Below are 26656 nucleotides of genomic sequence, written 5' to 3' on the forward strand. Positions count from 1 at the left end.
ATGTCATATAGTGTCATATATGTGAATGATGACTAATTATTATAACACTAGATTGCAGATGTAAAAATGACTTGGTCTGAAATGGCATTTGATTTACAGTGATTTGCAAATGTATTGGTTCCCTTTTAACGAACGACAAAAACTACATATTACTCATGTATGAAATGCTATGATTCTGTTGCTCCACTCAGGAGCAATGATTGGATGCGGTTTTTATGATTCTCAAAGATAAAAGTTGTTAGAGCTTTGTTTTAAAAGCATGACGCATACTTTCACATTTTTATTTTTATATAAACGTAGGTGCCATAATCTTTTTATTCAATATTTATTTTTAGAAGCAGGTGCACCTTATAAGGATATTTTTCATTTATAATATTATCTTAATAGAAAGAAGTACAAATCCCAGCTCATGACAAACCAAGATGATTTTAATTGAATGTACATCATAATAGTGTGTGTTTGTTTTTCATGAAAAGTGGTAATAATTCTAGAGTTGACTGTATAATTAAATTACAAAGCTTTATTGCTATGTGCCCATGTTATCTTCTGAGCAATTTTCCATTATCATGACTGTGTGGCCACTAAAATGAGTCAGCCTTAGACAGGAGTGGGGTCTCGGTTGTTTAGTGCTCCTTTAGTAAACCTTAACATGTTTTTAAAATCCAAATGAATGAAGAGCTGTTATAGCAGGGCAAAGGTTGCAGCACAGGGTTAGAAGGTTAGGACATTACACCAGCGCTGTCAGTTTTAATCACACTTAGGGCACCAGGGGTGTTGACTCATTACCAGAGTCTGTGTGCTTACTTTCACCCATGCCACTATGCTCTTGAACCAAACATGGCCTTCTTATTTGCCTTCAATATACTTCTAGTGTAACAGCCTCGAACAGATCTCTCTCTCACTCTCTCTCTCTCTCGGTCGTCTCAGTTGTGTCTTGTGGCAATCCTGGCACTCCTCGGAACTCTTTGATCCAGTTCCATGATGGGCTGGTCTTCTCTCGCTCCATTACATATGCATGCAGAGAGGGTTACTATTCCACTGGCCTGCTTACACGTCACTGCACCGTCAACGGCACATGGACTGGAGACATGCCCGAGTGCACAGGTACCATCGTCCTTACACTAATGCCCTTACATCACCATCACAGCCACCGCTAAACCTTATGTTCCCCTGGAGTCCAAATAACCCATTTTCATTTTTCTATTAAAACTGAAGCATGTGTGCTTGTCTGGGTTTGGCAAAAAGGAGGGGAGAAAATGACCTTAGATTTCTTAAAGGTTCTTGGTGGGGTTCCCTTGAGTTCCTGTGACCCTGACCAGAATAAAGAAGTTACTGAAGATGAACAAGTGATGAATTAGCCAATGTTATAGAAATGTTACACTAAATTATTAATTTGAGTTAAGAGAAGTGATATCCTTTTTTCCCTATTGATGGGTAAATCATAATATTCACAGAATTGTCAGATAGAACTTTAATATTCCAAGGTCTCCTTATGTATGTATATTTATTTATTTATTACACGTTGATATGTTTACATAATGGTCACTGGGAGATTTCAGTGCTACTTAGACATGTTTGAGTCTGAGACATTGTTCAGTATTGTGCCAGCGCTGGACATGATTCAGTTAGATAAACCTACAATGAATGTGTTGAAGAGACCTAGATTAGCCCTGTCCATCCTCTTAGCATTAGCCTACATGCAAAGGCGTGCTCCTGAAACACAATGGAGAAAACTTGTGCTCAGAGCTAATGGAGGTCACAGGCAGCTATTATATCTGCTGGCACTATTCTTTTACTTTTTCAGAGGTGGCAGCTGACTAAAGATAGCAAATGCTATCTTAATCGCTGTATAATCACATGATAAACTTTTCTAAGGAAATTAATTAATTGAGAGGTAATGCAGAGATTTGATTTATATTGATCAAATTGAATACATCTGTTCTATTATTATTATATGACTACTTGCTCATACAATAATTAGAAATGAACATAGTATTTTACCCTTAAAACAGAATGTAGACATATGTGATTATCACTGTGTAATTCTCTAAACAGTTGTTTTTCTCTGTTCTTTCATATTCAGTTATTAACTGTGGAGACCCTGGAGTACCTGCAAACGGTCTGCGACTGGGCAATGACTTCACATATGGTAGCATTGTCGGCTTTCAATGTTCCCCTGGCTTCACCATGGATGCTGACCGTGCCTCCACACTTATCTGCACGAAGGATCGCACTTGGAATGCCACCAAGCCTGTGTGTAGAGGTACAGTTTAGCTTGGAATCCGGAGCTCTTTGTACTCTATCTAATCTAATACAGTATACAGTGAAGGTACTGTAGGTAGGTAAGAACTACAAAATCTAGGGGCAGAACTGTGTTTGTCCTGTCATCTGGAGATCTTTAGGTAAATTCCAGATATTGCCATAATCATCCTGTCCAGGATGGTTGTCAAGAAAGAAATATTGTTGTGTTCTTTGTGTGGAAAGGATAGCATACACTCTCTCTGCTGTCAGTCCCAGCTAAATTAGCCAATTGCATCTGTGAGGTCATGTACTATATGCAGAAGAGGGTTGATACACTATATTGCCAAATGTTTGCAGACACCTGGTCATAAGTCTGGTATGTGCTTTTTTGAGCATCGCATTCCGATTTTAGTCCAATTTGCTCTTATAATTTCCTCCACTCTTCTGATAAGATGTTCCACTAGATTTTGGAGTGCACTTGAAGACATTCATGTTTATCAGCCATAAGGGCGTTAGTACCGATGTAGGTGAGGTGAGGAGGCCTGGGGTGCAGTCAGTTTTCCAATTCATCTCCAAGGTGTTCATTAGGGTTGAGGTCAGAGCTCTATAGCAGACCACTCAAGATCTTCCTCACCACACCATGTATAGCCCATTGGTTTGTGTTTCCAAGTTCAAGTGAACGCAAAATGTATTGTACCGCATCCAGAGGCATCTTACACAATTGAGTGCCTCCAGCTTTGTGGTAACAGTTTGGAGAAGAACCACATATTTCTTTAGTGAGAATTAGCAGGATACCTAATAGGGGTTGAAAAAAGTTTTCTTGCTTTTAAATTAACTAGCTGTAGCTATCATTTCTAATGATAACTTTTTACTAGGGAAAAAAATCTAATTGACTGTAATGCGAATAAAATATATTTATTGTGTCACCTTAAATGGACTCTATTATTAAATACTAACTTGGAAAGTATTTATGCTGTGAGGAAATACTTCTGTATTGTTTTAAAGGATTTTACAGTATACGGATTTATTTGCAAATGATGGCTGTGTTCTATTGCAGCGATTGTGTGTGGAGCTCCACCCAGTATTCCTAATGGCCAGGTGGTTGGAACTGACTTCCAGTGGGGTTCCAGCATCAGCTACACCTGCAACCAGGGCTATCAACTCTCTCTTCCCACTGTTCTCACCTGCCAGGGCTTTGGCAACTGGAGCGGTGAAAGGCCACAATGTTTCCGTAAGTCTCACTTAAAATACTGTTCCTTTACCACATTGAAGTCAGAAATAATAGGTGATAAATATCTAGTTTTTGAAATCCTCACCAGCAGTCAGAATATATAAGTAATAGAAAATCGACAGACAAATGATCAGGAAGATAGATAAAAAAAATACCTGGGGTAGCAGAAGTAAATATACAATAGAAATAAAAAGCTTCATGACAGTATTAACACTGTAAAGACTTCACAAAGACACATTATGTTTAATAACAAATATAAAACATCACCTTTGCTCTTTTGCAGCTGTGTTCTGTGGGGATCCAGGAATCCCAGCTCAGGGCCGACGTGAGGACCGAGGATTCACTTACCTGTCTTCTGTGTTCTTCTCCTGCTTTCCACCTCTGGTACTGGTCGGCTCCACACGGAGGTATTGCCAGTATGATGGAACCTGGAGTGGGACCCAGCCTTCATGTATAGGTATGGGGTTGGGCAAAGTTTGAGGCATAAACTGACATAGTTTTTGTATGTGTTTACATCTGAAGATACCAGCAAACCTTAGCGGGTGAATTTCTGGACAGCCTAGTCTTTGATTCGATTTTAACTGGAGCGCTGTCAATTTAAAAAATATCTTTAAGACTTTCATAATCTTGGACAAACTTGGTTTGTGATCTTTTATCCGTACTGAATGCATTTAGTTTGGAAGGTTTATGAATGAGTAAGATGGTCATATGTTGGGGGTGGTACATTTTTAGATCCGACTCACACCAGCTGTGTGGACCCTGGCACACCTCTGTTTGGATCTCAGAACAACACTCAAGGCTACCAGGTACTGTAACACACAAAAAATATGTTTCTCCTGAACTAATACGCCTGCTCATTGTAATATAATGTTATTCAGCAAAATGTTGGCTTTGCTCCATCACAGATTGGCAGCACAGTGTTCTATAGCTGCAGAAAGGGATACCTGCTCCTTGGTTCTATCTCTCGTACCTGCCTGCCCAACCTCACTTGGAGTGGCATGCCACCAGAGTGTATTGGTAGGCAACATTTTCTCAGCTAAATTTATTTTATTTAATATATTGAATATAATTTGAATGCATTAAGGAAGAACATTTGCATTATACGCTGTGCTGTTATATGTATCTAATCATTGATCAACCTAATATTTTTCACCAAACACATACTTCCAATATTCTTTCCCTCAGCTCATCACTGTAGTCAACCCGAACTTCCAGCACAGGCAGATGCTAGAGCCATAGAGCTGCCTTCCCTGGGTTACACTCTCATCTACACGTGTCAGCCTGGCTTTTATTTAGCCGGAGGCTCTGAACATCGCACATGCAGACCCGACGGCAGCTGGACCGGCAAGCCACCATTATGTGCAGGTATCGCTCACAAACAAAAGTTTTTGCTTAGCATTTCCCTGTATATAAACCTTTTTTGTTTTTCAGGACATTCACAGTGTCACAAGGTGCATCTGCCTTACTGTTAAATAGCTACAGTAATTGCTCACATTTACTGCACTTTGTACTTCTCTCATTGTTGCTAATGCTGATGAATTGCTCTCTGCACCTGTTTCATCTTAAAAAGCTGGCACTATCACAGAGCTCGATTCATCATACTATCATTGGAATTTTATACTTTAGTAGCTCTGAGAAGCCTGTTGCAAGGTTCTGATTAGGTTAGGAGCAAAATGTGGTTTTGGAAAACAGACTGCGCTACACCTTCTCCGGCACGTAAACAGATCCAATTCCGCCCGCGAGGTGGAAAATTAGAACAAAAGATGCCAAACTTTTAGACAGTAGTCTTTTTCAGCATGCATTAGATGTGGGAGTAGATCCTGCAAATAATGGCTTTGATGGATCTTGAGCTGTAAGTGGGTGAAATATGGCATTGATAGTTTTTAAAGCCAAGCTATAAAGATGGAGGAGAGGACTGAGCTGCTGGCTTTTCACAGTGGAGGAATATTAACAATACTTGTGGGAAAGCTGACAGCTAATAAAGCTCTGTCTCCACCAAATGTGTGTAGAAGTTTTATTTCCTTCTGTTAGCTTTATGCTCAAAAAAGAATTTTGCATTACCAAATATCTGTTCCAACTCTTTTACAAGCTAGACTGCTAGTAGGCATGGTAATACAACTGTTAACAATGTTACATAGTAAAGGTATACCAGCACTTAGAACCTTAGTGACAGCATGTATCCTGTATACTTCGGTGTTGGTCTTAATGCGAATTTTTGCTTTCCTACCTGTATTGGAAATATCTTCACCTTCACAGGGGAGAGGAAATAACGAATACTGTATAAACGCATAAACATTACACATCATGATTTATATTTTACATTCATATTCACACTGAATAATTAGGTCCCAATCAGTGTAAACTGAAATTTCTTTCTTGGTCAACTTTGTGGTCTATCCAATTTATCCTGGCAACACTGGGTGCTGAATGGCTTACCATTTAATTTCACACCACAATCTACACCCATACAGTAGTCACACACTCATTCACACCTACAGGAAGTTACTTATCAACATGTTTTGAGACTTACGACCCATTCTTTTTTTCCGTCTCATCTACTTAATGTTAACGTGATGTTTCCACATAAAAAAATATTTTACTACTATTTTGTTTACTCTGATATGATGAACAGACTGGTCATTAAAATATGTAGTTAGGCATTTAGTTTTCTGTAGTAACTCTCTCTCTCTCTCTCTATCTCTCTTTTTTACCTTATAGCTGATAACAGGCCAAGTGGGAAAACTGTTGGAACCGTTCAAGAGCCACCCAACACTAAACTTCAGGGTAGGTATTATTTCAACAATAATTAGAATTAGAAATGAATAAAAAAGATGCCTTTACCCTTTTTCTTTATGTCTCCCATAATCTTCCAGTGCCTAGTGGAGTGTTTGCACGGAACTCACTGTGGAGGGGCTCATATGAGTACCTTGGGAAAAAGCAGCCAGCCATGCTAAGCATAACTGCTTTTGAACCGTTCAGTAACCGGGTCAATGGCACCCTAATGGACCACAGTGGAGTGCAGCTCAATCTGGCTGGTGCGTACATTCTCATCCTAAACATCACTCTTCCAAAGTGTGTCTCCCAAACTATTACCTGTTGCTTGAATATCAGAGCTGAAGGGAAAGTTAATGCATAAAAGCTTCACACTCTGATGGCCAGGTTTATGTAGGTCAGGAGGCGTACAGCAAAACACAGGCTGATGCAACCGCAAAATGTGTTCACAATTCATCCGAAATGAACATTCTGTTTACTAAAGCTGTAGCTCATCAAACCAAATCAGCCTGGAACCACCTACTAAATTCAATGCAAAGCTCAAATCGTGGCTTAAATGCGTAGAAATGAACAGAATATCTTTCAGCAGTAATGTTTTAATAAATTACGTCTATTTATTAAAAAAAAAAGACATGTAGAGCAGTAAATTGTCAGATAATATTCTGTTTAAATGAAATGAATAATCCAATTTTCAAAGAATAGACTAATAACACAGGCAATAAAAAAAAAATTGTGTATTAAATATTTATTTCTGCTAAATAAACTGATAATGAAAAGCAACTAAAAACAGAAAACAATATATCAAGTGTGCCATACATTATTAAATGACATTTAAAGGTAATGAGATGCTTTGAAAAACATGAATGTGGAATAATAGCTTGTATGCTTGATGGTGTGTTCTGATTGTAAGCTGCATATTAATAGAATTTTTTTTTTTAATAAACTCTCTTGCTGACTCTGGAAGTGTAAATGTATTGTAGTTGTCTAATATGAAACTAAACTTACTTTAATATTTTTACATAATTTGGGGAAATGTGTACATATTTCTGAGCATCCTGTTACTAATAATGAATTAGCATTGTTTACAGATTTAATAGTTACCCTAAATGCAAGGCCATTGTAAAACCTATAACTATACCTATAACTATAAAACTTGCTAGCTATAACATTCTTTCTAACGGAGCTATTTTTCTCACATAGAATCCCCAGGACATAAAACGTATTCAGAATAATGGTTGACAGTTCAGTTATATTTTACAATCAAGAAAATTGCTTACCTTAAAAAAAAAAAATTGTTCTGCTTTTGTGGAAAGAAAATCTCTTGATTTTTATGTTGCTGAAAAATCAGCTGTCTGATTTTGATGAAATCATGGTCCTCTCTGACCTCAAATTGGCAGGCATGACAAAGACGTGTTTTTGCCTGCTCAATGAGCTCAGTCCACTTGCTGTTCCACTCTGTCTTTAGCTTTAGTAAAATAACTGGACAGCTTTTGGATTTTACTAAGCAGCTTGTTTACTCTGCTGTTTGTCTTTTAAGGTTTGATTTTTTCACAATTTTTTTTGCAATTACATGTAGAATTTTACGTCAGAGATCCTCGCATTACTTTTTTTCTAGGTGAAAGGTTGACTAGAAATCCAAAGTGAAGCCAATCAAATAAAAAAAATCCCACATATAAATTCCAGCTATTCTTATTGGGCAATAAAATAAACATTTGAATTTGATTTACCAACCAAATGCATTTATTTTATAATCCTAATAATGCTGCACCTGGGTGGATATCCGCATCCACCAATCACCTTCATTCTTTGTGATTAGCACGAAACGGGCTGTTAGCCACATCATGGTCTTTCTGCACTGGCTGCTCATCAAAATTCACAGACGTTTTAGCGAAAAAGATTTTAATAAGAAAAACGTTATGTAAAAATAATTTGCTTGTGCCTCAATGCGGGCCTTCTGTAAGCTTATTCAAGCTTTATAAACTACATTAAGGATGCTAATGGAATTCAGAAATACACAAAATAGACAAGATAGGCTATTGCATAGATCCCTATTAGTAAATCAAATTGCTTTTTTTTTAATCAAATCATTCCTTTTTTCCTATGTAGGAACCTACAAGAAAGAAGAGGCCCATTTGTTGCTCCAGGTCTATCAGATCCGAGGGCCAGTGGAAATCTTCGTCAACAAATTCAAAATCGACAACTGGGCACTGGATGGACATGTACGTATCACTTTTTTTAGTTGCCTTTTTTTAAGAATTTGGCCTTGATGAAGAATTAGTCAAGTGTAAAAAGCTAGTTTGTGGAGGACACTTAGGAGGAGTGACACTTATCTTTTCAAGGACTAAAGGCTTTTATTCAGTAGCTTATGTTTTTTTGTTGTTGTTGTTGTTGTTGTTGTTGAAGGGCAGAACAGGCTGTAAAATGAGTAACAAGATATATCAAGATCCAAACCTGTGACTTTTCCCACTTCCCCCTGATTGCTGTCCTTCCTGCCTACTTATTAAACAACCAATATTTTTTGTTTATCTGGTGCATCACTTGTGAATTGGTTTTGTAAGGCTGAGGAAAAAATAGCTAAGCACAATGTTCAAACATTTGCATAATATGGTTTAGACCCAAGCTACAGTATATACTGTACACCTTTAGAAACAACATCGAAATGTTTACATTTTAACTTGATTTTTTTCAGTAAAGAAAATCACATATATGAAAGTAGCATTTACAAAATTTGACAAAATGACAGATAAAGCAGGTTCCACTGCCGATTCTACGTTTCTTTGTTTACATGTGTCATTAAAGTGCACTTGCACCAATTTGTGCTACCATATGCATTTGTATCACATTGCAGTTTTTATAGTGGTGGGGAGTTTTCCTGCTACATAATAGTCTTCAAGAAAGAGGAATTTTAAGATTTATGGCTTCCCAGTAACATGTAAAGTTGTGTTTTTTCATCTCATTCATTTTGAGCAAAACAAAAAACGAAGGACCAAATGTGTTGTAGTTGTCCTGGTCTGGCACATGGTAAACAAAGGTGAGTGGTACCAAAGTACTTAGGTGTGTCCTCAGCCTCTGGGGTACAGTCTGATGTTGTCTTGATGGAAGGGAGCATTGTTTTTGGTGGTGTCACCAGTTTCTGCTGGAAAGCAAAAGAAACAGGTCAACGGTCACCTGAAGATATGACTCATTCAACTTGCTGTAGTTCCTTCACTCTTTTATACTTTGCTGCTTTCTCAAGGATGTAAAGGAGCTGCTGCTGCTGCTGCTATCAAGACAAGCAGTTTGACCAGTCTGTGCTCCTGTTGTTGTATCCACAACAACAGGAAAATGAAAGTAGTGTGGACATTCAGCACCCAGGCTAAGTTATGTGTAGAGGCTTTAGTGCGGGGGCTGGAGGCCCACCATCACACCTATTACTGCACACTGTACCATGTCTTATTCCTTATTTATGAAATAAATGTAATGCTTGAAGTTCTTTATAGTTAACTCCTTAGAAATTCCCATCTCACTCTGTCTTCATGAGATGACACCCACCAATGTGCAATATTCAATTCAATTGAATGAACATTGTCTCAAAGCAGCGTTACATAGAAAAAGCAGTAATAAGGTTATATAAAAGAAGTGTAAGTTATAAAAGTTATTAAAGAATATTGCCTATAAGTTAGTTCCTTATAATTGTTTATCCATGATAAGCAAGCCACCTCAGCTATCAATAAGTGTCTTAAGTACATATTAGAAGCTACCCAGAAATCCAGTTAGTTCCCACAATTCTTTATATTGAATTTTTGGTTAAGGGCATGGTCTGGACTTGTACTTGCATTAAAAATGTAAAAAATAAAATGTTTCTTTGGTGAAAAGCATTAGTGGTAGAGAAGCATATCACTCTTAGGCTTATGTGAGATTTATGATGGGGGGCTGTTAGGTGAAAGTTTTTAACACCATAGTGTTCGTATGTCATGTTTAAATGATCAGCATTGCTTTCTGTGTACACGTAGCAGTGTTATTGCATCACCTTAAGAGAGAGTTCTTAGTAGATGTCTTTTGGTAAACCACAAACCCCTAAAACTTCTTGGGGCTCATTTTATTTCGTAGAGATTTTAACCGCATTTTGGTGAGCTCAGTCATGTCAGTGATAGAACACCTCCGCTATCTTTTTTTAACAGCTGTCTGCTGACTGCCTTAAACAGATGAAACTATAAGTTCTCAAGGTTGATGTTCAGAGAGACTGTGAAGCGTTCCTGAGAGACTTGGAACTGTTGATATTGATTTTGTACTGAAATGTCAAGGATAATTTTGACCATTTCATCACTGATGCGCATCTGTTTCGCCTTTGCTCATGATCCAAAGGGATTCAAAAACAATTTTGCAGATCTTTAAATGGACACACCCACATGTATACAGGTTGATTCAATGAAGGTCTTAATAAAGTAGCATAGCAATCAGTGCTATGATTTTTAGAGGTCTCCTCCATTTTCTGTGGAAAGCTGTGGTAATACTGCAGGTATCCTGTTTGTAACTTGTTTTGAAGATAATCATCATCATTATCATCAACATCATCTTAGTTGAAAATGAGCCATAAAAGTAAACTGATAGCTTTTCATAAAGTTGCCTCAGGAAAATGAATTAATTGGCTAAAGTGATAACTTGGTATTTTTCATGCCCAAACATAATAGGAAAGAAGAAAATTTGACATATTCTATATAATAGATTAATTTTAAAAAAGCATTAAAGAGTATAAAAGATTATACATTGAAATAGAGAGAAGTGATGAGTGTTTAAGAAATGTTTAAAGCCAATATATATATACTGTATATATATATATATATATATATATATATATATATATATATATATATATATATATATATATATATATATGAATAAAATAAACAAAATAATAATAAAAAAAGAGTGAAAGAGTGTAAAAGAAATGGTTTTTATTGTGAGATTGTTGTGAGAAAAGAAATGAAAAAATAAACATAAAACAACAACAATAAATAAATATATAAATATATACATAAATAAATCAGGAATTTATATTCTCTTGCTGCCAATATTACAATATTACAAATAATAAATGACCCATTAATGACTTCACATAAATGCCACTTTTATCTATTCCATCAGGGTTAACTAAAATCTAAAAACAATTTCACTGCTTACAGCAGCATACATTTCCCTACAACATACACTTCACTACAACAGCATACATTTCCCTACAACATACACTTCACTACAACAGCATACATTTCCCTACAACATACACTTCACTACAACACCATACATTTCCCTACAACATACACTTCACTACAACAGCATACATTTCCCTACAACATACACTTCACTACAACACCATACATTTCCCTACAACATACACTTCACTACAACAGCATACATTTCCCTACAACATACACTTCACTACAACAGCATACATTTCCCTACAACATACACTTCACTACAACAGCATACATTTCCCTACAACATACACTTCACTACAACAGCATACATTTCCCTACAACATACACTTCACTACAACACCATACATTTCCCTACAACATACACTTCACTACAACACCATACATTTCCCTACAACATACACTTCACTACAACAGCATACATTTCCCTACAACATACACTTCACTACAACAGCATACATTTCCCTACAACATACACTTCACTACAACACCATACATTTCCCTACAACATACACTTTACTACAACAGCATACATTTCCCTACAACATACACTTCACTACAACACCATACATTTCCCTACAACATACACTTCACTACAACAGCATACATTTCCCTACAACATACACTTCACTACAACAGCATACATTTCCCTACAACATACACTTCACTACAACAGCATACATTTCCCTACAACATACACTTCACTACAACACCATACATTTCCCTACAACATACACTTCACTACAACACCATACATTTTACACCATGAACAAGAGAGCCAGGGAAATGCAAAGAAGAACCAAAGTATTAGGTTCTGTACATCAAAGAAAAGAGTGTAGTGCAGCAGCCTGACTTTATATGTAAGGAGTTGCATAAGTTGAAGAGCATCCACCGAAAATGCGTTTCAGCTGGATGCAAAAGCAGGACGTAAAAGAAAGATCTAAGGATGTAAAGAGGTTGGTGAGAATAGAGAAGTTAGAAAGACAGAATGCAGCACGGATGCTGAAAGCTTTAAGAGATAAGTGAAAAGGTGGATTTTCGAAGAAAGGATTTGGATGTTTAGTTTGTAATACTAGGTCAGGATCAGGTGTTGGTGAAAAGCAATTTTAGGACAATTTAAAGCTTGTAAATGGATCTATAGTTGGATATCTATAAGAACAGAATTTCAGCGTCCTAGGCAGCCAGAGACCAGGGTATAGAAGAGGGAATCAGTGCAGAGTAAAACTGACACCATGTACATTTAGCAGTGTTACAGTATGCACTTTTTTGGTGTTCATAAATAAAATGTGCTTTTTGCCCATTCCACATTTAGTCCCAATTTGTTTTTATAAAAACCTCCACTCTTCTAGGAGGAGGTTTTACTAAATGTTGGAGTGTGCTTGTAAAGATTTGGGCTCATTCTGCCACAAGGGTTTTAGTAAAGTCAGGTACTGATGTAGGGTGAGGAGACCTGGGGTACAGTCAGCGTTCCAATTCATCCTAAAGGTGTTCAATACGGTTGAGGTCAGGGCTCTATAGAAGGCCACTCAAGATCTTCCACAACAACCTATTAAAACCATATTTTCATAGAGCTAAAGTTCCATTTGTCTGTCTTATAACCTGGATGTGTATTTTGCTTATTTTGGGAACCCCAGCTAATGATTTGTCCACCTCTGATTTTGAAAAGAATTGTTAAAGTAGGAATAATTATTATTTTAGTCTTATAACTGTTGAGGGTGAGAATGGAAAGCTAGAAGTCTTTATCCCTAGTCTGCTTTCTAATAGACTCTCGTTCCACCTGAACACCGACACATGCACACAAACACAGAGAACAGCAGAAGCACCAGCTCATATCTGAAGCCATACTGAGTACTTCACATACATGCCATTACTCCTGGGTTTAGGAAAGCTGAGAAAGTTTTTTTTCTTCTTCTTTTAATTAAAATGTCAGTTAAATCATTGCAGAGTAATCAGGGCCAGACGTCTGGGCTACCCCCTTACCCTCCTCCCCACAAATGCACCGGAGACAAGCAGCTGGGAAAATGTAATTAAAAGCGTAGGTCATGAGAAGTGTGTGTGTGTGTGTGTGTGTGTGTGTGTGTGTGTGTGTGTGTGTGTGTGTGTGTGTGTGTGTGTGTGTGTGTGTATGCCTGACTGTATGAGCATTTTCTTCTCTAGATTGAGGAATGGTTTAAAACTAAATGTCAAGTGTAAAAGGTACATGGTGCAGCTGACACGTCTTACCTTTCGACAATTCATTGTTGACATTTTGAAAATGTATTGACTTTCTAATGTGAGGTCTTTAATTGTTTGTTCTCTTCTTGTCACAGGTGTCATATATGCCTTCATCAAACTCCTTTGTGTATCAAGGATTTGTTCGAGGGAAAGGATTTGGCCAGTTCGGCCTTCAGAGGCTCGGTATGTGTTTTGTTGCACAACAGTGAACCTTTATACGTTCAGGGGCTCGGTAGCAATTCATGTTTTATTTCATTATTCCCTTCCAATTCTATTTATTTCATTCTGTTGGAAATGTATTTTTTTTTTTTTTATATAAATGTTATTCCGCATATATATATGATGTCAGCATTTTTATTGCCTGTGTGTGTGCACATCTGAAAGATTTGTCATATTTTACCTATTTTTAAATAGGTAAAATATGTACAAACAACCACAAGAAATACGTACAAATATGTACAAACAACCACAAGAAATACACTGTAAATGCTGTTTCACTTGATCAGCTGACATGTTAGTAAAAACTCCATACTATCCTGTAAATTATAGGTGAATCATTAAGAGGTTTTTACACTTTTTCTGACAAAGACCAGACCGGGTGAGCATATTTTCCTGGTTTTGGTGTCATTGCATTGGCTCCCTTTTAGGTTTGATTGATTTAAAAATTCTTACGCTGACCTATAAGGCCCTACATGGGATGGCATCTCGTTACTTCTCACAAATTTTAACTGATACACTCCAAAGCGTGATCTCTGATCTCTGATTCTGGTCTTTTAGTTGTTCCTCCTATCTGTTCTATGGGTGATCAGGCTTTTTTCCTATGCACCAAAACTTAAACTAGCAATTAAAAATGAGAGATTAGACAGACTGAATCTGTTATTGTTTTTAAATCTGCTATTAAACACTGTTGTTTATTTAATTTAATTTAATTTACTTTTATTTTAATTTCCTTTTTTATATGCTTGGACAGTGCTTTGAGAACTATAGTGCTATATAAAATAAATAACATTTTATCATATCTATCTATCTATCTATCTATCTATCTATCTATCTATCTATCTATCTATCTATCTATCTATCTATCTATCTATCTATCTATCTATCTATCTACTGTATATATATATATATATATATATATATATATATATATATATATATATATATATATATATATATATATATATATATATATATAGAGAGAGAGAGAGAGAGAGAGAGAGAGAGAGAGAGAGCTCCCATGAGTTCTGGAGAGAGTTCGCCTGGAGGGAGTCCGTCTCCTTCTGGTGGCCATACGGTGTCCGGGCAGACCATGGTTTGCGTACCTGGTAGCCTTTCTGTGTCTTTGACCCCTGAGGGGGTACTGCTACGAGCTTCCTTTTTTCTCCACCAAGGTAGTAGAGACCATATTCCAATCCAGAGCTCCCTCCAAGAGGAGGTGGTATGCTGCAAGATGGCGCCTGTTCAGTGTATGGTACGATCAACACCAATTGGATCAAGTTAACTGCCCAGTTGGTTCAGTGCTGGAATTCCTTCAAGAACAGTTTGCCAAAGGGTTGGCTCCATCCACCTTGGAAGTCTACGCGTCCGATATTTCGGCGTATCATGCACCCCTGGGGGGGGCTATCACTGGGTAGAAACCCGCTGGTGATGTGTTATCTTCACGGCACCTGTGACCTAGAGTGCCTGCATGGGACTTTGTGTTTGAACCTCTATCTGAGCCCCCTCTTCGAGCTATTGGCATCCTAAAGGTTCCAGGTTACAGTCCAGACTGTGTTCCTCCTGGCCTTTTTCTCTTTTAAGAGAGTAGAGGATCTTCAGGCCCTCTTTGTGGCCCCCTAATTTCTGGAGTTCACTCCAAGCAAGGACAGTGCCTTTTTGTAACTTAGAACAGGGTACATCCCTAAGGTGCCCTCGTCATCCCACGAACTGTTATGCTCTAGGCATTCTTTCCTCCTCCTTTCCAGGCCCCCGACCAGGAAAAGCTAAACCGGTTGCGTCTGGTACAAGCACTGGACATATACGTCCACAGAACAAGCCTGTGGAAGAAGTCGGAACAACTGTTTGTCTGCTATGTCCCTGCAAAAAGAGGCCTCCCTATGAACAAGCAGATGCTTAGCAGATCCTAAGAGTTCTCTGGTCGCCCCGCTCCTTTCGGGGTCAGAGTGCACTCAACCCGGCGTGTGGCAGCCTCTAACGCTTGGTCTGCTGGAGTCTCTCTCCATGAAATCTTTAACAATGCAGGCTGGTCCACCCTGCTGACCTTTGTCAGGTTTTATAACCTTGATCTCATTGCCACTTCTGGCCCCTCTGTCCTTGTTGTTGACGCAGCTCGAGTTCCTGAAAGTGAAATTCATTGTATGTAGTACAGTTGGAATTTTTATTGTGACAGAAATGCATAGCTTTGTGATTTATACAAAATTATTAATTATCCCTTATGTGCAGAGACGGCAATATTAAATTAACGTACAGTAGCTACAGAGAGTCCGTCCTGTCCAGATGGCTGTTAACTGCTGACTGTATGTGTGTCTAAATGAATGGTAAATAATAAAAAAAACATTGTAGGTTTTTTTTTTAACTGTGATGAAGTTTTTTTGGCTTCGACTTACAATGACAGTTGAAATTGAACTTGTGAATGGATGACTTTTTTACTGCGTAATCAGGTACCACCAGGGCTGCTTCTTCACAGGACCTTGTTACGAATATCTGAAGTGATTCACTATAGGTGGAGGCAAAAGCAGAGTCGGATAATTACACTAAAACGTCTGTGGCTACAACGTGACCTATTCATCAGAGCAGGGCTTGACAAGTTGAGGGCAAAGCAAACAGTACTTTGTAAATTTTAGCATAATTAATGATTTCTAATCACTCATTTATACACTGAGCCCTACACTCATTAAACTTTATAGCCAAAAAACAATAAGCAGAACACTAAACATGCTTTACAAACAAAACATTAATTATTATAAATGAGTGGACTGAGTCTGTCTGTGGTTTGATTAGCCAACCTTATTAGGTAATTGAATAAGATAATCAGACCCTCTACTCGTTCCTCGTGACTTTACTTTATTGGCAGGATTTTTGGCATTAGCTGATGAACAGGTGCATTGTTGCTCTCTAGTTGTTCAGGGATGCACAGTGGTCTTAATTGAAAAATGAATGGCGAATGACTTCATCTTCATCGCAACTTCATAGCAGTAATTAAAAAGCCTTGTTTCGGATGATAAAATATAACGCCTCCCAAAAGCGCACCTGTCTCTCGAGTTCGATCAAAACACCTCCTTGCTGTATTTGTTTGGTTTTGTTCGTAATATAATTACATTTTGATTAAATACACACTCCGTCATGGAGTTTTCCACTTGCGTGATAAACCTGCGAAGTGTGAAATAATATCAGCCATAAATAATGGATTCTTCGTTGAGCCGTAACGTGGAATTGGACATGGACCAGTTTATCAGCTGTCTTGCCAGGAGAAATAAATGTGTTTGTTATTTTATAGCTGTGTCTTTTAAAGTATTATTAATGTACTTTATTGTGTTTACAAGTTGCTTTCATTTGTCTATCCTGCAGAGGGACTGGACCCAAATGGAGAGAACCCCAGCTATTTTGCCTCTAACAGCAGTTCAGTGGCAGCAGCCATTTTAGTGCCTTTTATAGCCATGATTATAGCAGGATTTGCTCTGTACCTCTACAAACACAGGTAAGTCTTTTCACTGTTACAGGGAACATCATGTGCTGTATTTAGTTAAACAGTACAGAACAACATTTGTTGTTGTATTATTGAGATCCATGCACTTTAATGCTGTTACAGTTTCACACTGTGCATTTGTCTCATCATTAACAACAATGCTTTCAGTCAGAACTGTTTCAGTGTTCTGATTATGGCTTTGTCTTATCACCAGGAAAAGACCCAAAGTACCCTTCAATGGCTACGCTGGCCACGAAAACACCAATGGAAGAGCGACATTTGAAAACCCCATGTATGACCGTAATATTCAGCCCACAGACATCATGGCTAATGAGTCTGAATTCACAGTCAGCACAGTCTGCACAGCCGTATAGCCACTGCTTTTTCCACAGGTAAGCGGTCAAGCACCAACACAACAATACACTGTAGGTTCCTGTTTTACAGTTTTAGAAACAAAGTAAATGAATACAATTTTTTTTATATTTAAAATATTAAATTCTACATGCTCTAAAGAATTAATATTCTATGAATATTTACTGAGCCTTATTATTAGACTACTTCTTTCTGAATAACATGTCAGTATATATAAAAAAGCACATTTTTAAAAACAAACAAACCGGATATTCTGAAAAGGCCAATATTTTAGAAAAACAGGGGATTCTAAAATGCCCTTAAAAACCTCAGCATAGGAGCTATAGAATGCAAGCAATAAAAACTACTGTATGTTAGAAGATACATATTTATTTCAGAAAATCGTATTTCCGTTTTTGAAAGTTGTATGATGTTAACAGCCTTTTCCAAATTAAATAATGAATGTTTTAAGAAAATACCATTCACTATACTTTCCAATTAACATTTATTAATTCACTATATGGACAAAAGTATTTTTTCCAGCCATATGTGGCTTTTCTTTTAAAACAAAGTTGGAGGCACACAATTATACAGGATGTGTTTGGATGTGGTAGCATTACATATTGAACTCAAAATTGTTCCAGCATGACAATGCCTGTGTGCACAAACCCAGCTCCATGAAAATATGGTTAACATGGGTTGGAGTGAAAAAGATCTTGAGTAGCCTGATGCAAAGCTCTAACCTCAAACCTACCAAGTGCTTTGGGGAGGAATTTGGACCCTGACTGCACCCTAGACCTCCTCACCCTACATCAGTACCTGACTTTACCAATGCCCTTATGGCTGAATAAGCACACATCTAGAGAGGCTTACTCCAAACTCTAGTGGAACATCTTCCCAGAAGAATGGATTTTTTTTTAATGACTGTATTTGGGGAATAAATGTGAAATGGGATGTTTTAAAATCACAATCTTAAGGGCAGGTCTGCGCAAACTTTCGTCCATATAGTGTGGGTTAACCTTTATTAAGTATTAAAATTTGTAAATTCATGTTAGGGAAAGGGCTAAGATTCTTATTTTTATTTTTTTTATTTCTTGCCATATAAACTGTTTGCTTTTAATGGTTAACGGTTTTATATTCACAACTACTTTTAAGTATTATCAGCTAAGACAGGGGCGATATGTACACACTAATTTACTAGGAATAAACAAAACTAATGATGAAGGCTGTTCTGTCTATAATTTATAGCAAAATACAAATAGTTAAAAAATACATTTAACAGCTGTATTGTTTTTAAATTGAAGAGATGGTCTAATTCAGCGAGGCATCTGTTGTGGAGTAGAACAGATGGGTAAATGTTGATGTACATTTCTATTGTCACTGGTATCAGGCATTGGTCTATAGTGTGCTCAATGAGTGTGTATTTAGTTAATATATGTGAATTTGTTTTTAATATATCTACAAGATATCCCATGTGACATATGCATATTTTGCAGCAGTAATGACCAAAAAATTAAATCATAGAGATATTTGAATATACAATTTATTATGAAAGCAAATCAGGCTGCATCTCTGCAGCATTTCAGCCTCTTCCAACAATTCAAGTAACCTGATCAAGCATCATTAATAGAGAGAATGAAGATGGCCAATGTGAGTACATCATAATGACCATAGCTGACTATATTTAATCCCCCGCTTTACCGTGGTTCGATTCTCCCCCCCCCCCCCCCCCCGTTTTATCGTGGAATTGCATTTTGCCACATCACTAATTTGTTCAGCTGATTTTCCCCGTCTCTCGCCGATAGCACAATAGACCAAAAAACTTATAGTTTTATGTTAAAAGAAAGATTTTTTTTAATAACAATATAATTATTAATTATAAAATGAAGAGTGTTAATACTCTAGTAATCTACTGTTAATACAGTAGATTACTGTATACATAAAATAGCATTTTTGAGGTTGTGTCCGTTTACTGTGGTTTTTCGTTTATCGCGGGCGGTTTTGGAAACTAATCACTGCAATAAATGGAGGATTACTACATTTTTTCGATGCAGACAGAGATAAATTGCCACAATTGTATAAAACTATTAACAATAGTTTAGGTAATAATTAGGTAGGGTGGTTATTCATTTTGGTATCAGTATCAAATGTTCATAATATTAAAATTAATATTTACATTTATAATAGTTGTGGATATATCAAATAAAAAAAAAAGTGTTGCACTGTAAGGGGGGGATTTTTTAAAGTACAGTTTTGTCTTGCACCAACATCTGAGCGCACACCTGAGGCCTCTTTTTTATATCCGGTGGACTTCATTTTGCGAAGGCCCTTGAGTTTAATGGCATCAAAAAAACAACACTGTAGTATGCAGTTTGATGAAAGAGCCTCGAGGGAAAAGCACAGGAACAATTCCTTTGCTCACTTGGCATTATTTAGTCGTGCTGTTTTTCTGAAGCTTACTACCATTATTTCCCAAACTGCCTCTTCACTGTGTACTTATTACACTGTGTAGGGTAAGAGGGGTTAAAGTTAAAAAGTTACAGCCAGCGAATTTCAAAAGCATTGAATAATTTTGTATTGTAACTAAAGTGGTTTCCTATTGGACGAAATGAAAAGAAAATGCACTTATGAGTTTTAAAGTACAATATGAACCTAAAGTGTTTTTCAATGATATTTTTAGATTTTTTTACATCTCCCTTCTTCTACATCAACTTTCATTTACCATTTTATTGACTGCTACACCTACATAAAACATACGTTTGATTTAAATATAATTTGGAATTGATAGTGTGCGTAAGAAGTAGTGTCAGCTCTAATATGAGATCATCTAATAAACATAAAAAATAGCCTTTTTTTTTCCAGGAAATGCAAATAGTTGCTATGGTGATGGTTTCTCTGAGGACATTTTTAAAGAACATTTTTGGAAGGTGTCTCCAGTGTCAGTGCTTTGTAATTGTGTTCCAAATGACAAGTTGCATTCAATGCATTATTCACTCAAAAAAAAAAAAAAAAAAGACTTTTGTAGTTGCTATAACATAAGTTACAAAAAAAAGAGACAAAGTTGTGCACCAAATTAAATGTAGCTATAGACCATTAAAAAGCATGTGTAATAAATACAATAATTTAATTGAAAATCACTCTTTGATGTCTAGTTATTAGGAAAATTATTAACCTTTAGTAAGCAACTGTACCTTTGTTTCGCAGGTCGCATTTTGGCATCATATTGTTGTATTTTTTCTCCTGTAACATTGTGTCCTGTCACAGTTCATTCCTTACCTGACACCACACCTTGTCATCTTTTATTTCTTAATCACACTCTGGCTTTCTTTTCCTGAAATTTACTTCATCTCTCTTTTTTCTTTTTATTTCACCTCTGGCCTTCTCTCTTCTTTACATATGCATTTTCTTTGTCTTGACAGGTTGACATCGTATTTTCTCCCCTGCCCACTCAAGTGCCCCCGCAAGCAGGAACAGGCTGTGTGGGTGGGCTGACAAACAAGAATGGAAGCCTATTTTTCCTTTACTGAAAAGATTCTAACAATTATAGTCAAAAAAGAGATCACACCCTGATTTAAGAAGCAGGAAAATTTCCGAACAAGAAAAACACACACGTGACAAACACAGCCGCGTCTATTCTCCCAAACTCGCTCTCTCTGTTCTTATATGTCTGCTGTTTCTCTTTAGTTTTTTCTGCCGGAGAGCTTTCGTGAAACTTTGGCACGGCAGAGAGGACGCTTGCGATTCTGTCACTCACTGAACAAAACAAGAGAACGAGACGTAGAGTGTGATGAGGGTCTCAGTAGCCAGAGGCTGACGTGCGCTGTTTCTTCTGAGTGAACAGGGATTTGGGAAGAGTCTTGCAAAAACCAGTGAAAAGAACACCCTGGACAGTCAGAGAGCTTCATTTTGTTTTCTACATTTTCTCCATTGAATACATTTTGGTTGTTTTTTTTTTTTCCCTTCTTCTTCTTTTCTTTCTTGTGCACTGAAGCTGCGAGATTGTGGATAAGTGCAGACTTTGTTCGCATTACTGGATCTCTCTGGCTGCCACTTTCACTATCGATTCCTGTGAAATTTTCACCTGAAGCCACAGAGCCCTGAATTGAAGTGGAATGAGATTTTGAGGCTTATTAGAAGACAAGGATTCTATCATTAGCACCTTTCTTTACTTGTTCCAACCCAGAGGATGGAGTGTTCTTTTCTTCGTAGCATTTCGCCCGCCTAGGTGAGATTGGACAGGCTGCACATGCCCCTGAGGAGAACATTGCGGGAGAACGATGGAGGGAGAAAATATGAAAGGAAAGCAGGCTTTAGGCAATCCATCTTTTTTTTTTGTTGTTGTTGTTGTCGCTCCGGCATCTACAGATAAAAATGTAATGCACATTCAAGACTTGGAGAGTATCTACATTCCTACATGGGGCAGGAGCCTTTTTACCCCGTCATCTGTCATTACAGTGCAGTTCCATTCACTAAGATTTTGAAAATGAAGGCATGCTCTGAATGCTCAGGTCGGAGGAACTGCAGAGCTGGTGTGCAATAGCATGGTTCTTTAACTTTGTATATCAGTGGGATGAAGTCTTTTAGAGGGCTGTGACATCCGTTATTTAAATATCTTTACTTTCTTTTTGGAAAGGTTACCTAAAGTGCAGAGTCGGTCGATTCCTGTATGTCTCAATGCCTTACACTGTAGCAAGAATGCAATGTCAAGGCAAACTCTGATCGCCCGGCAGGGGAGTTCTGCACTTTTTCTTTTTTTTGGTCAAGGGAACAAGCAAGAAATTTGCATTGTTCACAGCAAAGTGTTCCTTTCTCATTAGAACGTTCATTTTCTTTTCTTGATTTTTTCCTCCAGAAAATAATGATATGGACATATCCGAATATGTGCACATTGTATCGTCTATTCCAGAATATACATTTCAGCCTCATGTGCAATGATCCAGGTTCTGGATCCACTGTGACCCACCCAGGATAAAGTACTTAGTGAAGATGAATAAATGAAAGAGTTTAGGTCATTTTAAAATGCATTGTGTAGGAGAGCCAGAGAAAGATGTAATACAATTAAAAAAATCAAGGGAAGTCAGTGATGTTGTTTTTTTTTCCCCCTCATTGAGTGGATGGTTAGGACACTCCAGTGTTTTGTGTGTGCTTATATATTAGGTGTGCTTGGTGAGGCTTCAAGGTTACACTTGAGACCTGAAAAGAGATCTGATCATCTTGAGTTCATTTTATTGTCCTGCTTCATCAAGCATATTTAGTTTTTCAAATACTACTGAGATGAATTTCTGAATAGCATGTCTCTTTGCCCTTAATCATAATTTTTTTTAATTTATTTTTAATTTTTTTTATTTCTGCATATAAACTCTAAAAAAAAAAAATCAATTGCTTTCTTTAGGCTCACAAAATCCCTGCTATTATTTGCTAAGGAAAATAGCTTCTGCGAAGAATCCCTATACTGTCTCTTTGCTCTAATTTATCTCTTGGTCAGTAATTACTTTTACAACTGTATTCCTTTTTTTTAAATCTATAAATTATCTCAGCTACATGAATAGATCACCCAGTGCCTGTGGATGGGGGGAAAAAAACACAAAAAAGATTGTATTTCCCATGTGATCCCAACCAAAATAGTTGTTTTAAACCAATTGGCATTCACTTCTTGTTAGTTTTTTTTTTTTTTTTTTCCCACTATGATTTCATTACAAATTGCTTTATCAGAGGAAATGGCTGCTCACTTATACTCTGCTCCCTGCACATCATATATTTTAGATGTATTATTGTGCGTCCACAATCATTTATTTAACATCCCAAAATTCAGGCACTTACTGATAGTCATGCAGTGGCAGTTGTATTAAAAGGATAGAAAATGACTAAAAGGCTTTTAGTGAGTTATTGCTTTAGAGTTAGAGGTTGGACGAAACTACTGCTATGAAGTCCCATGAAAACACGTTCGCTTTATCACTGATTATTTTCTCAACAGAACCCGAGGCAAAAAGATTTCTTTTTTTTTTTTTTTTGCTTCTTTTTCTGTTTGATTTTTTTAACCCTTCTTTTCTTTTATCACATTTTTTCTTTGTTGCAAAACTATATAAAAAAAAAACGGTTTACAAAAATTCTGATAACCTCTGAAGTTTCTTGAGGTTTTTTTCTTATATAGTTCTAGCACCATGTGCCTCATGGTACCTCTCTGTGTTGTATTTGACTCACAGAACATTTACTCGTTCCTTAGTTCCCTATTTGCCAGGTCGATAATGTACAAGGGTGTGTTGAAAAAAAATGAAAAAAAAAAGCTGGGAAGAATTCCAAAGTCAACGGTTCATCTTTCAGATGTATTTTTGACTGCGAGTTGAGCCTTTGTGTTATTCTAAGCCCAAGGAAGAATATAAAACATGATAAAACCGAAAAGGAGACAAATTCCATGTTTTAAAGACATTTGCACTTATTCTCAATAGTTTGCGATCATAAGACTTGAGGGATTCTTGCAAAAAAAAAAAAAAAAAAAAAAAAATGCTATCATGTATAATTGCTGTATTTGTAAGTCTTTCCTGCTGTTGTAGTATTTTTTATTAGGAAAAGTAGAAAAAATAAACGAATGGTGCTCATTTGCCAAGGTACTATACTACTTTGACTTATTAAATGCACCTAGCAAATAAAAATCCATTCATCTATTTGGCCTTTTTGCCAAATAGCTTCCCTGTTGATCATTTAAGTTTCTATAAAATTATTGTAGCTGTTCTTTGCTCTGGAGAAATGAAAGTGAGGCAGTGAGGTTTTGAAGTCATGGTCATGCCACATATTTCTCATCAGCGATGGCGCTGACTCATGTTTATCACTTAGAAGCAGGTTTGCTTGGCTCTGCTGGTGAACTGAAAAGGGATGTGGTTCGTTTCCAAGATACACCCATATTTGAGTGTGAGTCAAACACTAATTATTGTTGTTAAAGCTGTATGGGTTGGTCGCTCTTTTATTAATTTGGCAGTATTAGCATTAGCATTAATATAAAGTACATATTCATGAGTTAATACCTTGGATCCCATGGATATTTCACCCCTGGTTGTGACTAATCTTCATGGCTCACTCATGAATCGCAGTCTATTGCCTCATGCGGACAAAAAAAGGTTGACTTAAATATGGAAATATTCATGCTAAATTAAATGTAACTGTTTTTTTGTTGCCTGTAATGGATCCCCTTCATAATGTCCATAATACCTAAAGAAAAAAAAAGGACATGAAAAAGAACAAAACAAATAACAGCCTAGATTAAACTCTTTACATTAAATTTCACATAATGGAATATTAATTCCCCCCCCCCCCGAGTACATGTACAAACGATTCCATTTAAAAAAGGTCACTGAACTAAATTATTGAGATACATCATATATTCAGTACATACCTTCATCATACTTATAATTTGTAATGTTATTTAACTTTGATTTGTTTTCTGTTGTTTTTGTGTTCATTAAAAAAAGGAACCCAAACTAGCGATGCATTCCTCTCCGCTCTGCAAGAGAGAAGTGCCCAACTTTGAGTGACTTACTGCTTTGTCTAGCCAAAGCCTCAAGGAACAACAGTCAGACTGCAGTTCTATGCTCTTTGACCAAAAGGGTTATGTTGCAAAGCAAGTGTAAGAAAAACAAAACATCGTGGACTCGAATGGACAGGCCTGCTGTGAATTACGCAAGGTTAAAAAACAAAAGAGAACAAATAAATGAAAAAAAAAATATTTTGTACAGAGATATATTTTTATGGAAACACATTTGTAATATAAAAAGAGAAAAATTGATTGACAGATATGTAAATGTTTTTCATTATTGTAGTACAAATGCTAGTGGGGAATATACAAATATCTATATACAAAGAGAAAATAGAAACAAAGCTTTTTTTTTTTTGTAAATGTATAAAAGAAATGTATATACATGTTTACATATTGTACATATGTAATCCCCGACATGGCTCGTCTGCAGTATATAAAATGTATTTTATCCGTCTGTATATGATGCTTTGCATTGTGTTTAAGCTTAAACTTTCTTGAACTTGAAACATATTTTGAAAGTTTTTGAATAAAAAAAATAAATAAAAACACGTATTTTTTGCAGTTGTTTCTATGAATTCATTGTGGTTTCAAAAGAAACTGATTATACAGTAAAGCTTTCATTCATTATAATTGTAACTATCACTTATATGGACAGAGGTATTGGGACACTTGACTTTTCCAGCCATATGTGTTTTTTCCCCAAACTGTCACCGCAAAGTTGGAGGCACACAATTGTGGCGAAAGTTTCTGGATGTGGTGACATTTTACTTCACTTGAACTTGGACACTCAAATCTGTACCAGCATGGCAATGCCCCTCTGCACAAACCGAGCTATATGAAGATACGCTTTACATTGGTTAGAGTGGAAGATCTTGAGGTGCCTGCTATAGAACTCTGACCTCATCCCTATTGCACAGCTTCAGGATGAATTGGAACGCTGACTACATCCCAGACCTCAACTCACCTACATCAGTACCTGACTTTAAAAAAGGCCCTTGTGGATGAATGAGCACAAATCTGCACACTCCAAAAGGTAGGGGAACATCGTACTAAAAAACATAGGCTATAAAAAGGTAATACAAATCTTATAGTTATTGTTTTATGGTTATGCTTATGGTTTTGTCCATTTAGTGTATATCAAACAAAAATTTGACTAATTATAAACAAACAAACTACATATAAACTACAGATTTTAATGTTCATGCACAGCCTTCGGATCCCCACCCCCAAAAACACTCACGCATTTACAGAATGACCAAATGACCATATAGTATATGGATTTTATGACTACATATAGTATGTGTAATCTGTTGTTCCAGTTCAATTTAAAAAACTGCAATGGCATGAAAATATTTCATTACTGCTGTCTTTTCCAATGCCATATTTGGAAATGTAATATATAGTGGCATGAGTAATACGAATGCATGTAATACTGTAGCTGT

General features: G+C 36.8%; 1 protein-coding gene across 3 annotated transcripts in view; it reads left to right on the forward strand.

The window, feature by feature from the left end:
* csmd2 (CUB and Sushi multiple domains 2) overlaps positions 1 to 25775 on the forward strand; it is a 364389-nt gene extending 338614 nt beyond the window's left edge. For 2 of the 3 annotated variants that reach the window (XM_083523463.1, XM_083523465.1), the window contains exons 58-71: positions 928 to 1104; positions 2084 to 2263; positions 3299 to 3472; positions 3756 to 3929; positions 4205 to 4278; positions 4378 to 4489; positions 4658 to 4837; positions 6191 to 6256; positions 6346 to 6507; positions 8351 to 8463; positions 13746 to 13833; positions 17218 to 17347; positions 17550 to 17727; positions 21106 to 25775. In XM_083523463.1, the coding sequence (XP_083379589.1) occupies positions 928 to 1104; positions 2084 to 2263; positions 3299 to 3472; positions 3756 to 3929; positions 4205 to 4278; positions 4378 to 4489; positions 4658 to 4837; positions 6191 to 6256; positions 6346 to 6507; positions 8351 to 8463; positions 13746 to 13833; positions 17218 to 17347; positions 17550 to 17709 (1790 nt within the window). In that variant the 3' untranslated portion in view covers positions 17710 to 17727; positions 21106 to 25775. The remainder of the gene's footprint in view (positions 1 to 927; positions 1105 to 2083; positions 2264 to 3298; positions 3473 to 3755; positions 3930 to 4204; positions 4279 to 4377; positions 4490 to 4657; positions 4838 to 6190; positions 6257 to 6345; positions 6508 to 8350; positions 8464 to 13745; positions 13834 to 17217; positions 17348 to 17549; positions 17728 to 21105) is intronic. The other variant, XM_083523464.1, reaches the window with a different exon arrangement.
* The last annotated feature ends 881 nt before the right edge of the window (positions 25776 to 26656 follow it).

This window comes from Silurus aristotelis, assembly GCF_946808225.1.
Source record: "Silurus aristotelis genome assembly, chromosome: 21".
Classification (NCBI taxonomy): domain Eukaryota; kingdom Metazoa; phylum Chordata; class Actinopteri; order Siluriformes; family Siluridae; genus Silurus; species Silurus aristotelis.